The sequence below is a fragment of the Salmo trutta genome, chromosome 29, assembly GCF_901001165.1.
Source record: "Salmo trutta chromosome 29, fSalTru1.1, whole genome shotgun sequence".
Taxonomy (NCBI): domain Eukaryota; kingdom Metazoa; phylum Chordata; class Actinopteri; order Salmoniformes; family Salmonidae; genus Salmo; species Salmo trutta.
In genome coordinates, this window is record NC_042985.1 from 36119343 (window position 1) to 36131850 (window position 12508).

Below are 12508 nucleotides of genomic sequence, written 5' to 3' on the forward strand. Positions count from 1 at the left end.
GATTATTTCACTTATAATTCACTGTATCACAATTCCAGTGTCAGAAGTTTACATACACTAAGTTGACTGTGCCTTTAAACAGCTTGGAAAATTCCAGAAAATTATGTCATGGCTTTAGAAGCTTCTGATAGGCTAATTGACATAATTTGAGTCAATTGGAGGTGTACCTGTGGATGTATTTCAAGGCCTACCTTCAAACTCAGTGCCTCTTTGCTTGACATCATGGGAAAATCAAAAGAAATCAGCCAAAACCTCAGAAAAATTGTAGACCTCCACAAGTCTGGTTCATCCTTGGGAGCAATTTCCAAACGCCTGAAGGTACAACGTTCATCTGTACAAACAATAGTACGCAAGTATTAACACTGTGGGACCACGCAGCCGTCATACCGCTCAGGAAGGAGACGCGTTCTGTCTCCTATAGATGAACGTACTTTGGTGAGAAAAGTGCAAATCAATCCCAGAACAACAGCAAAAGGCCTTGTGAAGATGCTGGAGGAAACGGACACAAAAGTATCTATATCCACTGTAAAACGAGTCCTATATCGACATAACCTGAAAGGCCGCTCAGCAAGGATGAAACTGCTCCAAAACCGCCATAAAAAAGCCAGACTACGGTTTGCAACTGCACATGGGGACAAATATCTTACTTTTTGGAGAAATGTCCTCTGGTCTGATGAAAGAAAAATAGAACTGTTTGAACATAATGACCATGGTTATGTTTTGAGGAAAAAGGGGGAGGCTTGCAACCCGAAGAACACCATCCCAACCATGAAGCATGGGGGTGGCAGCATCATGTTGTGGGGGTGCTTTGCTGCAGGAGGGACTGGTGCACTTCACAAAATAGATGGCATCATGAGGAAGGACATCAGTCAAGAAGTTAAAGCTTGGTCGCAAATGGGTCTTCCAAATGGACATTGACCCCAAGCATACTTCCAAAGTTGTGGAAAAATGGCTTAAGGACAACAAAGTCAAGGTATTGGAGTGGCCATCACAAAGCTCTGACCTCAATCCTATAGAAAATGTGTGGGCAGAACTGAAAAAGCGTGTGCGAGCAAGGAGGCCTACAAACATGACTCAGTTACACCAGTTCTGTCAGGAGGAATGGGCCAAAATTCACCAAACTTATTGTGGGAAGCTTGTGGAAGGCTACCTGAAACGTTTGACCCAAGTTAAACAACTTAAAGGCAATGCTACCAAATACTAATTGAGTGTATGCAAACTTCTGACCCACTGGGAATGTGATGAAAGAAATAAAAGCTGAAATAAATCATTCCTTCTACTATTATTCTGACATTTCACATTCTTAAAATAAAAGTGGTGATCCTAACTGACCTAAGACAGGGAATTTCTACTAGGATTAAATGTCAGGAAATGTGAAAAACTGAGTTTAAATGTATTTGGCTAAGGTGTATGTAAACTTCCGACTTCAACTGTATTCACAGTATATCTCATTGTTTTTTCATCTTCATGGAATTGATCAGTTCTCTCATCACTGCCATAGTCTCTGTGTGCTGTTGCTGCAGAAGGCTTCGCAGCTGATTAAAGCGCTCCTCTGCCCTCCTTTCCCTCTCCTCTTGCAATCGTTTGTCCTCCTCCCTGTAACCCTGAAAGACATCCAATATGTGTGCCATCCTCCTTCTCTTCCGCCCACTGGGTCCAACATGGAGGGGGTTTCCTGTATGTGAAGAGGAGAAGGAGGCAGAAGTGGAGGGGGGACTGACAATGTCAATGGGGCTCGCCGGCACCTCCACAATGTGTAACAGATTCTGGCTTATGTCCTCAACCCCTGCATCTGCCTCAGCATCACCCATGCTGCCATCAGGCTCGGGGGAGTCTTCAGATAGTTGAAGGCTGAGCCGGTGGCCTATGAGGTTCTGGAGCCTGTTGAAGTAGGCCGGAAGCTTCCGCTTTGCCATGTCAGCCTTCTCTGGGTGGAGGATGTACTCCTTGTACGCCCTCGATAGGTTCCGCCATTTCTGGAAGCATCGCTCCCCCGCCTGCTCAGGCACATCACTGATGGGGAAGCCTTGCTCCTTTAGCCTGCTAGCTATGATCTCAAAGATCCTCTTGGTTCGGGTCTTGTTCTCCCTGATTAGTCCCTGGATCTCTGGAGAGCTGTACAGCTCTACTAAAGCCTCTGTTGCCTCAATGTCCTGACTGATCATTTTCCGCTCCGACCACACAGGCAGGGACCCACCGTTCTCAGCAGCTGGAGACATGGATAGGAAGACAAAAATAAAGACTTGTTACGTAAATACTGTCAATGATTTTGAAAATGGCAGCGTCCTTTTCAGTTATAGGCCAACTGCTAAGATTCAACATCATAACAAATTTACCTCTGTCATCCCCAAGCCATGACCTCCTCCTCCCCTTTTGGAGTTGATTCTCTGCCCTCTCCTCCTCTGCATTTGACTGGAGTATCTTGGGATATGGGACCCATTCGCTCCTGGACTTCCTGGCTAGCGGTTCAGGCTCAGTGGTGCCTGCATGGACTCCAATCTCTGCCTTTGAGCTGCAGGTGGAGGGTATACCGAGGTTGACTGGATGGCCTGATGGGACTACAATAGCGTAGAGGGGCAAGCTTGGAGTTGGTGCTACAGCTTTAGGCTTTAGCTTGGCCAACGCCCTGGCTGGGGTGTCAGCAGCAGCCAGCTTGGAGCTCAGCCTCTGGCCCATGAGTGCATGGAACTGGTCATAGAACTCGGGCTGTTTCCTGCGTCCCGCGTCAGTCCTCTTGGACGCCAGCACATAGTCTTTGTACGTGCGCTCCATGTTGCGCCACTTTTGGAAGCATCGCTTGCCAGCCTGCCAGGAGTTCTCACTGATCAGGAAGCCCTGTGCCTCCATCCGACTGCCGATGATCTCAAAGATCTGCTTGGTTCTGGTTGTCCGGTCGTTCAGTAGGCTCTGGATTTCTAGGGACCCGTAGTGCTCGATGAGGGTCTGGGTGGCCTCCCGGTCCCGGGCTGTAACATTCCAGGGGCTTGACCACACTCGTGAGTCCTTTTCAACTGTTGTGGAGGGAGACAAGATGATCATTCAAAACCCCAAGTTCAACTTGATCAGCCTCTGACGGGTAAGCACCTTAAAACTGCTTCTAACAATATAAACAAACGTTCTTACATAATAAAATGACAACATCCTCTTCATTAACTATATTTGTGCATAAAACGACATGTTGATATATGAAGTATTCATTTCAAAAAGGTGACAACGGGTTTGATATTGCAATTCATTGTTTTGAGCTTCTCCATGTATTATGCAACATGGCTCCCCCTGGTGGTCAACATTTATTTCAACGATCTTCATCTTTCCTTCAAAGTCACTCATACTAATGAATTTCTTAGAATAACTATTTAGGAGATCTTAGATCAGTGATATGGGTAGAACAGTACACACATTGTAGCACTCTGGAAAGCAATAAAATACGTTTGGTAGTTAACTAGAGGGCTGGCAAAGGGATGAGGTAGGAGTGTTACCTGTGGTCAAGTTGCTGTCGATGGTGTCCTGGGACATGCGGTGTAATCGGTCCATGTAGTCATCACTGTACCATACCCGCAGCCTCTCTCCCACTGACAGGTCACGGCACACCTGGAAGTAGATGTGCTCGCCATGCTGGAAGGCTGTCAGGTTTCGCTCAATGTACTCTGAAGAATTTCGGACATACCTCATCCAGTTGGCTTTGGTTTCATCGCTAACATCAATGGATTTGTATGAGTTGTTTTTGTCCACCAACTAGGGGTAAAAATCGTTGGCATAAATACATAGATGCGAGAGCCTTAAATGTTACACATGGTGAATGAAGTTAGGAAGACAATTTCATTGGAGAACATAGTAAGGTTTGTGGATTCAACTCACCATCCCGGGGAAGAAAGCAGAGGACTTGTCCTGTGACACCACTTCACCCTGGTAAGGACCGAATAGTGCCCCCCTGGGAATGTCTTTGTCTACGCAGCACACGTCCACCTCGCTGCCTTCCTGAATGACCTCAATGCCATTAGGGGTAGTAAGGGCGGCACGGTTTGGGACGCCCACTGGCACAGGGGTGTCAGGCACAAAAACTGGAGGGCCATGTGTGGGGCATTCATCAATAAAATATTCTTTGCACTCTTCACAAACTGTAAGGCATGACAAGGGTACATTTTAGGCAATATAATTTTAAGGTAAAATGTTAAATAAATAAAACAATTACAGCAATGTTGCATGAATGAGAAAATAATACCACAGCAACAATAGAAGTTGTAGAGTACATTTCATTAGCAATAAAAAAAATCTATATTCACATAAAAAATGATAGGCCTAGTGGCACTGGGAAATGTATCAAAGTATCAGAACAAATTAAACAGTTAAACACAGTTTCGCTGCTCTTAGTCATAGTCTAAGGCTCTTAGTACAAGTCTGTGTGTAAAGGCACTGGAAAGAAATAGCTAATACTCACACCAGAAGTAACATTTTTGGTGTCTCTCGATGGTGAAAAGCAAGTGGTCGACTTTCAACCTCTGGTTGGCTCCTTCAGTCTCAAAGGACTCAATGTCTTTTACTTCACTATAAGATATAGCATATCAAAATACAATCTCTGAGTGTCAAATGTTTTATTTTATTTGTATAACTGCACCTGATTAGCATCCATTTAATTCAACTAATCTGCCAAGATGGGCTATCAATGCAGCAGATATTAAAACAGACTCGGCTACATGAAAACCAGTGGAGGCTGCAGAGGGGAGGATGACTCATAATAATGGCAAGAATGGAATGGTATCAAACACCTGGTTTTCATGTGTATAATTACTTTTACTCCATTCCAGCCATTATTATGAGCCGTCCTTCCCTCAGCAGCCTCCACTGGTCAAAACAGCAGATCATTGATTAGTAGAGGATAGAACACATAGCTACAACTAGGCTATCCAGCAGATCCAACCCGCTTGCTTACAGCTGCACTAGGGTCAGACAGGCTTTCTGTGTAGATTAAGACACATCAGAGCCGGTGTGAGATATGGCTCGCAAAACGTACCTCAATCCAGGGATGAGAAATGCTTTGTACTCCGAATTGTCCCATTATCCCAACTGTTACACCGAGAAGATTGAACAACTGCTATTTCAAATAACAGCGGAGCTGGCGCAAGATATGGCTCGCAAAACGCAGTGGTGGAAAAAGTACCCAATTGTCATACTTGAGTAAAAGTAGATACCTTAAAAGAAAATTACTCAAGTAAAAGTCACCCACTAAAATACTACTTGAGTAAAAGTATTTGATTTTAAATATGCTTAAGTATCAGAAGTAAATGTAATTGGTAAAATATACTTAAGTGTTAAAAGTAATTTCAAATTCCCTATATTAAGCAAACCAGACAGCACAATTTTCTTGTTCTTTATTTAAGGATAGTCAGGGGCACACTCCAGCACGCAGACAAAATTTACAAACGAAGCATTTGTGTTTAGTGAGTCCGCCAGATCAGAGGCAATAGTGATGACCAGGTATGTTCTCTTGATAAGTGCATGAATTTGACAATTTTCCTGTCCTGCTAAGCATTCAAAATGTAATGAGTACCTTTATGTGTTCAGGAGAAATATATGGAGTAAAAAGTACATTATTTTCTTTAGGAATGTAGTAAAAGTAAAAAGTTGTCAAAAATAGTAAAGTACAGATACCCCCAAAAACGACTTAAGAAATACTTTAAAGCAATTTTACTTAAGTACTTTACCCCACTGGCAAAACATACCTCAATACAGGGATGAGAAATGCGTTGTACTCCGAATTGTCCTATTATCATAACTGTTACACAGAGAATATTGAACGACTGATCTAGGAGCAGTCGTTCAATCTTCTCTGTGTAACAGTTGGGATAATGGGACAATTCGGAGTACAACGCATTTGTCATCCCTGGATTGAGGTACTTTTTCCATATTCATTTACACAGGAAGCCTGACCGACCCTAGCCTGTCTGCAGCTGTAAGCAAGCGGGTCGGATCTGCTGGCTACTAGGCCAAATTGATTCATATTACTACTTGGTGCATAGTTCTGCTTCTGTTGAATGGTCCTGGATGGCAAGTGACTCTGCCATAGTGCATAGGTCCCCAGACTCCCCACCTCAGCATACCATGGCAAGTCTGTTGGTAGAAAAAAACATAATATAATGGCAGTCAATGAATACAGGTGGCTCAGGTAATAAAATTAGGCCTAGTATTTAAAATAAACGCGACATTCAATTTCAGTCTGGCAGTGGCAAAACCATAAACGGGACTACGTTACTTGCTCTATGAGATAGCTGCAAGAGGAACTCATGTATGTTGACAAATTAACTGTTGTAAATTAGCTAGTTGGGAAATAACAAAAACAGCAAAGTACGGTAGCTAATGATCCATGCCTATATCATGTAATCATGTGACTTTCTAACCATTCGAATTAGGATAAATATAGCATTTACGATGTACGAGAAAGGACACGTTTCCTGTCGGAATATTTAGAAAGACAGGAACTTGAGGACTTCCGGATTCTGTCCTTGGCTGGAGAACGATGATTTTCCCGGAGTTTTCAAATGGAAAAAAAATATGCTACAAGTTGGCCGAGACCCTGTGGAAATCCTGAGTTAATTGAAATAATATTTGCGAGTTATTGCCGCGAATCGAACGTCTACTTGAAAGATGTTTGATATCCTAACCGGCGTAGTCGTCGTCGACTGGTTAGCCAGACAAAAATGTTGCATGCATGGAGGCAAAGACAGTATCTTGAGTTTGTTAGCATCATCAGTGCCACGATTATAAATAAAAAGGCGTTGATAACGTTCATTAATAGCTAACTACCAAGTTAAATAACTACTGTTACTAGATTTCTAACATATACTCAAGCCTGTCCCAGCGATCTACTGAAATCATAGCTAGTTCGCTTGCTAACTCGCCAGTTAATAGTTGACTTGTGCTTCATAATAATTTACTGCCTGTGTTACGAAGTCATTGACAAACTTACTCACGGTCCCTTGTCGACGTGTACTATTTCCAGTTAAGCAGGCCAACTTTTATTAGTGAGCAAACTCGTTTTCATTAGCTAATTGTTTTGTCAGGGGCTTACATTAGCGCTGAAATGTGTCGCCTTGTCCGCGCATGCTCATGCATACATACATTGTCACGACGAAGCTTGCCACCCGCCGGGGGACTTTGTTTGGCAGCTCCAAGCAATCACCTATTCATGTCACACACAATTATTGATAAAGGATGGACATAAATCTCAGCTAGCTATATTCCTATGGTATATACGTTGTGTATGTGGCTGCCGTTGCTTATACAGTACTGTATTATATTGACAATGACAGCTTGAAACACAAGTCAAGGAGATTCCTATGTAGCTAGTCATTGTAAATGACATCCAAAACGTGCATTTTTGTGTCATTGTAAATGACATTCAAAGCATTTGCATTTTTGTGAGTCTACATTTTGTGAGAGAGTTTAACATTTTATTTAACATTTTATTTAACCTTTAACTAGACAAGTCAGTTAAGAACAAATTCTTATTTACAATGACAGCCTAGGAACAGTGGGTTAACTGCCTTGTTCAGGGGCAGAACGACAGATTTTTACCTTGTCAGTTTGGGGATTCAATCTAGCAATCTTTCAGTTACTGGCCCAATGCTCTAACCACTAGGCTACCTGCCACCTGATAGGATGGACTCTGGGCATGAGGGGCCCATCCCTAAACCAGGACTCACTACACAGTGTGCTGGATGCTGTTCCTCGTGGACTGACAGTGGGCCCGGCCCCTCTCTAGCAAATGATGGCCAGTTGGGGCTCTGGTGTGTAGGACATGCTCTGCAGAAAGGGATGCTTCTGGGCGTGGAAGACCAAAGCAACACCTTTGACCAAAGTGAAGACTACAGAGGTATGTATCAGAGTGGTTGTGATGGCGGAGGCACACACTTGCTCAAGTTTCTATAACATTGCAAATGTATTGAATGTAACACATTTGTTGTCGTCAGAGCTTGATGGAAGAAGTGTATCAGATGATAATCAAGGGGCATCTTTGGGACAGGTCCTATTGGATTAGGTAGGTGTCTCTAGGTAAAGAAGAATAACCCAATGGTTATTTATTTGTAGTGCTCAGCTGTATCAAACACATTAACATTACTGTCACAATTCATTTGGTAATTGGTAGTGAGAAACCCGCTTTCTTTGTTTTATGCAGATTTGCCTGTAATGCAAGGAGGAAAGATGAACAGAATGTTACTGTTCATGAGGTGGATGGAAGTCTCTGTCTAAGGGCCTGCAAAGACATCAACCCAGGGACAGAACTTCTGCTTTGGAGTTCCCTAGCTGATCCTATGGAACACGATGGAAGCAAAGGAGGGTCACTAACAAGACTAGGAAAAACTCGCAAACAAGTTGCACCTCGCAAGTCCAGAGAGCTCAAGCTTATAGGTAGCCTGACACCCACATTCAGTAGCATTCTTAATACACACTAACTAATAAATATTGTACAAATAAGGATTTTATGTTATGAAATGATGACATTTTATATTTGGATAGTTGTTTCTGAAATGTTACGTGGAAGATATTTGTATGTCTTACAGAGCCCGAGGAGCACACTGAAGATTCAGACATGTCAACTTCTCCACTGGGGTCTACAGAGTCTATGGTGGTGGAGGAGGAGAAAAGCCAGACTGGAATCATAAGGAGAAAACCTCTTATCAACAAAATGAGAAAGAGATGTGTGAGAGACTCTCATTCCAGTGGTGAGAAAACAATGGAACAGAATAGAGAAGTTCACTCTTGCAAAATAATAAAAACAGAAAGTTTCATTCCAGAAATAACCAATGTGCCATGCTCTGAGGACAAACTTGTGAGTCCTGCAGACGAGCCTCCAAAGAGTAGTGAAGAACCAGATAATGTGCTAAGAAAACCCCAGGAGGTGCAGGGGCCACAGGTTATCAGGGCCAGTTGCAGACTGGCTGCTAAACCCAGGAAGGTGCATTCATTAGTCAGCTGCATCCACAAGCGTCTTCAAGGGTGCAAAAATGGGTATCTGGATTGTCAAGTGACATTGGAGATTACGTCCAGAGTTGGTGATGAAAATGGACAAGCTTGCCAAGAAACAGATATAAAAGACAGAGAAAATATAAGCTCAGATGAAATCCCAAAGGATCGTGACAAAGGGGGGAAGCAAGACACAGGGGAGCTTATGACAGCTCCAGACCTCTTTAACACCAGGGAAAGGAGATATACATGTGACCAGTGTGACAAGAGTTTCTTTCAGCTATGTCACCTGAAGAAGCACAAATTCACCCACACGGACCTAAAGCCTTACTTATGCACAGAGTGTGGTAAGAATTACAGCTCCCAAGAGAACTTCAGGGCCCACCTTCTGATGCATAAGGGAGAGAGGCCATTCAAGTGCCAGCAGTGTGACAAGAACTATGGCCTGAAACGGGACCTGAAGAAGCATGAAGTTCTCCATACAGGAGAGAGGCCTTTTGTCTGCGATATCTGTGGGAAGGCTTTTGCCCGCCGGCCTTCATTACGTATTCATAGGGAGGCCCACCGCGCTAAGGAAGAAAATGACCATGCTCCTAAGCTCAAGTGCCCTGTCTGCGGTAAAGAACTGGCCAATTCAGGCTCCCTTAGGAATCACATGCGCATGCACACAGGAGAACAACCTTATGCCTGTCCCCACTGCAATAAGACATTCCGACAGTGGGGGAACCTTTTGGGGCGTCTACGCATCCACACAGGGGAAAAGCCTTACAAGTGCAACCATTGCAATCAGTACTTCTCACAGGTGCCTGAACTCCGCAGACACCTCATATCACACACAGGGGAAGTCTACCTCTGCCCTATATGTGGCAAAGCCTTGCGGGACCCCCACACTTTGCAGGCCCACGAACGTTTACACACAGGGGAGAGACCTCACAACTGTGAGCTGTGTGGGAAGGCCTACACCATGGCCACCAAGCTATGCCGCCACATGAAGTCCCACCTTGAGGAGAAGTCCTACAAATGTCAGACATGTGGTGCTGGCTACACGCTAATGCAGAGCCTGGTTCGCCACCAGTTCTCCCATCAAAAGAGAGAAGATAGGACATCTGGGGAGCTAGCTAACGCTCTAGCAGCTCTGGAGTCTAGCCACTCTGCCCCTGCTAGAGGCAGACCTAGAAAGACCCCTCGCAAGACAGAGGTCAAGCCATGGTTCGATGTCCCTGAAGAGAACATGGAGAGTCAGACAGTAGTGCATGTTCAGGCCATCGAAGACTTAGCCATGCCTAATTCAGGGGAGGTTATTGTCAGCACCTGTGACTCATATCATGATAGTGACATATCTTCTGTGGTAATAGAGGAAGGGTTGGAACAGGATGTGGGCCAGTTCCAGCTAAATGAGAATATCATTGAGATAATTGTCTCAGACTGTAATGATAAGTGCATTGTGGTAAGGGAGCACAAAACACACAGCAACCTGGTGATTCTACAGGGAAAGGATGGACTGAGCTTTGTGGCAGAGACAATAGAGATCAAAACGGGAGTTTAAAACTGCAATTCACACCATTTTGCTTTCTATTGCTGTTTTTTTAAATCTTCAAATAAACCAAGAATGTGAATAAAAACTATTTTTGCCTGCTAGATGTACTTTACCTAAAAGAAGACAATAAGCAGTACTTACAGTGAGGGAAAAAAAGTATTTGATCCCCTGCTGATTTTGTACGTTTGCCCACTGACAAAGAAATGATCCGTCTATAATTTTAATGGTAGGTTTATTTGAACAGTGAGAAACAGAATAACAACCAAAAAATCCAGAAAAACGCATGTCAAAAATGTTATAAATTGATTTGCATTTTAATGAGGGAAATAAGTATTTGACCCCCTCTCAATCAGAAAGATTTCTGGTTCCCAGGTGTCTTTTATACAGGTAACGAGCTGAGATTAGGAGCACACTCTTAAAGGGAGTGCTCCTAATCTCAGCTTGTTACCTGTATAAAAGACACCTGTCCACAGAAGCAATCAATCAATCAGATTCCAAACTCTCCACAATGGCCAAGACCAAAGAGCTCTCCAAGGATGTCAGGGACAAGATTGTAGACCTACACAAGGCTGGAATGGGCTACAAGACCATCACCAAGCAGCTTGGTGAGAAGGTGACAACAGTTGGTGCGATTATTTGCAAATGGAAGAAACACAAGAACTGTCAATCTCCCTCGGCCTGGGGCTCCATGCAAGATCTCACCTCGTGGAGTTGCAATGATAATGAGAACGGTGAGGAATCAGCCCAGAACTACACAGGATGATCTTGTCAATGATCTCAAGGCAACTGGGACCATAGTCACCAAGAAAACAATTGGTAACACACTACGCCGTGAAGGACTGAAATCCTGCAGCACCCGCAAGGTCCCCCTGCTCAAGAAAGCACATATACATGCCCGTCTGAAGTTTGCCAATGAACATTGAATGATTCAGAGGACAACTGGGTGAAAGTGTTGTGGTCAGATGAGACCAAAATGGAGCTCTTTGGCATCAACTCAACTCGCCGTGTTTGGAGGAGGAGGAATGCTGCCTATGAACCCAAGAACGCCATACCCACCGTCAAACATGGAGGTGGAAACATTATGCTTTGGGGGTGTTTTTCTGCTAAGGGGACAGGACAACTTCACTGCATCAAAGGGACGATGGACAGGGCCATGTACCGTCAAATCTTGGGTGAGAACCTCCTTCCCTCAGCCAGGGCATTTAAAAGGGGTCGTGGATGGATATTCCAGCATGACAATGACTCAAAACCACGGCCAAGGCAACAAAGGAGTGGCTCAAGAAGAAGCACATTAAGGTCCTGGAGTGGCCTAGCCAGTCTCCAGACCTTAATCCCATAGAAAATCTGTGGAGGGAGCTGAAGGTTCGAGTTGCCAAACGTCAGCCTCGAAACCTTAATGACTTGGAGAAGATCTGCAAAGAGGAGTGGGACAAAATCCCTCCTGAGATGTGTGCAAACCTGGTGGCCAACTACAAGAAATGTCTGACCTCTGTGATTGCCAACAAGGGTTTTTCCACCAAGTACTAAGTCATGTTTTGCAGAGGGGTCAAATACTTATTTCCCTCATGCAAATCAATTTATAACATTTTTGACATGCGTTTTTCTGGATTTTTTGGTTGTTATTCTGTCTCTCACTGTTCAAATAAACCTTCCATTAAAATTATAGACTGATCATTTCTTTGTCAGTGGGCAAGCGTACAAAATCAGCAGGGGATCAAATACTTTTTTCCCTCACTGTATTTGGAAAATACCTTTACCATGAATATAAAATATGTTATGATATCATCAGGATACTCCATTTAGATTACTGGAGAAGGGAGACCGCTGTGAGCGAGTTAAAGATATAAGCAAATATTGACTCACATCTGTGGTGGACCTTATCTAGCCACTATCTGCAGCAAATGTTATTTTCAAGGACTGTAATAAAATAACCTGCCCCTGTATTTTAGGAAATGTCTTAATGGTTACAAAGAGAAATTCTCATGAATAGTTTTCTGACTAAAAATATAT

General features: G+C 43.6%; 2 protein-coding genes across 5 annotated transcripts; one reads left to right on the top strand and one right to left on the bottom strand.

Annotated features, from left to right (window-relative positions):
• Positions 1 to 1374: 1374 nt before the first annotated feature.
• Positions 1375 to 7241, bottom strand: LOC115167516 (uncharacterized). 3 transcript variants are annotated; one of them, XM_029721980.1, is made up of 7 exons: positions 6969 to 7241; positions 6007 to 6108; positions 4439 to 4545; positions 3859 to 4118; positions 3480 to 3735; positions 2337 to 3011; positions 1375 to 2209 (listed from the first exon to the last, which is right to left on the bottom strand). In XM_029721980.1, exons 2-7 carry the CDS (start codon positions 6060 to 6062, stop codon positions 1449 to 1451), a joined length of 2115 nt encoding a protein of 704 aa, XP_029577840.1. In that variant the 5' UTR covers positions 6063 to 6108; positions 6969 to 7241; the 3' UTR covers positions 1375 to 1448. The 3 variants fall into 3 exon arrangements, with proteins under 3 accessions (XP_029577840.1, XP_029577838.1, XP_029577837.1); XM_029721978.1 differs by having other exon boundaries at positions 6965 to 7241; XM_029721977.1 differs by having other exon boundaries at positions 6426 to 7241.
• A 312-nt stretch (positions 7242 to 7553) lies between these two features.
• Positions 7554 to 10586, top strand: znf408 (zinc finger protein 408). Of its 2 annotated transcripts, XM_029721975.1 has the most exons (4): positions 7554 to 7870; positions 7968 to 8035; positions 8174 to 8406; positions 8559 to 10586. In XM_029721975.1, exons 1-4 carry the CDS (start codon positions 7796 to 7798, stop codon positions 10505 to 10507), a joined length of 2325 nt encoding a protein of 774 aa, XP_029577835.1. In that variant the 5' UTR covers positions 7554 to 7795; the 3' UTR covers positions 10508 to 10586. The 2 variants fall into 2 exon arrangements, with proteins under 2 accessions (XP_029577835.1, XP_029577836.1); XM_029721976.1 differs by lacking the exon at positions 7554 to 7870 and having other exon boundaries at positions 7994 to 8049.
• Positions 10587 to 12508: the final 1922 nt, after the last annotated feature.

Coding starts and splice junctions, on each gene's coding strand:
- znf408 (XM_029721975.1), top strand. CDS start 7,796: ATGCTCTGCAGAAAGGGATGCTTCTGGGCGTGGAAGACCAAAGCAACA. Junction 7,871..7,967: donor CCAAAGTGAAGACTACAGAG/GTATGTATCAGA, acceptor TGTTGTCGTCAG/AGCTTGATGGAAGAAGTGTA. Junction 8,407..8,558: donor CAGAGAGCTCAAGCTTATAG/GTAGCCTGACAC, acceptor TATGTCTTACAG/AGCCCGAGGAGCACACTGAA.
- LOC115167516 (XM_029721980.1), bottom strand. CDS start 6,062: ATGGCAGAGTCACTTGCCATCCAGGACCATTCAACAGAAGCAGAACTA. Junction 4,546..6,006: donor GAAGCAGAACTATGCACCAA/GTAGTAATATGA, acceptor TATATCTTATAG/TGAAGTAAAAGACATTGAGT. Junction 3,736..3,858: donor CTGCTTTCTTCCCCGGGATG/GTGAGTTGAATC, acceptor TTTTACCCCTAG/TTGGTGGACAAAAACAACTC.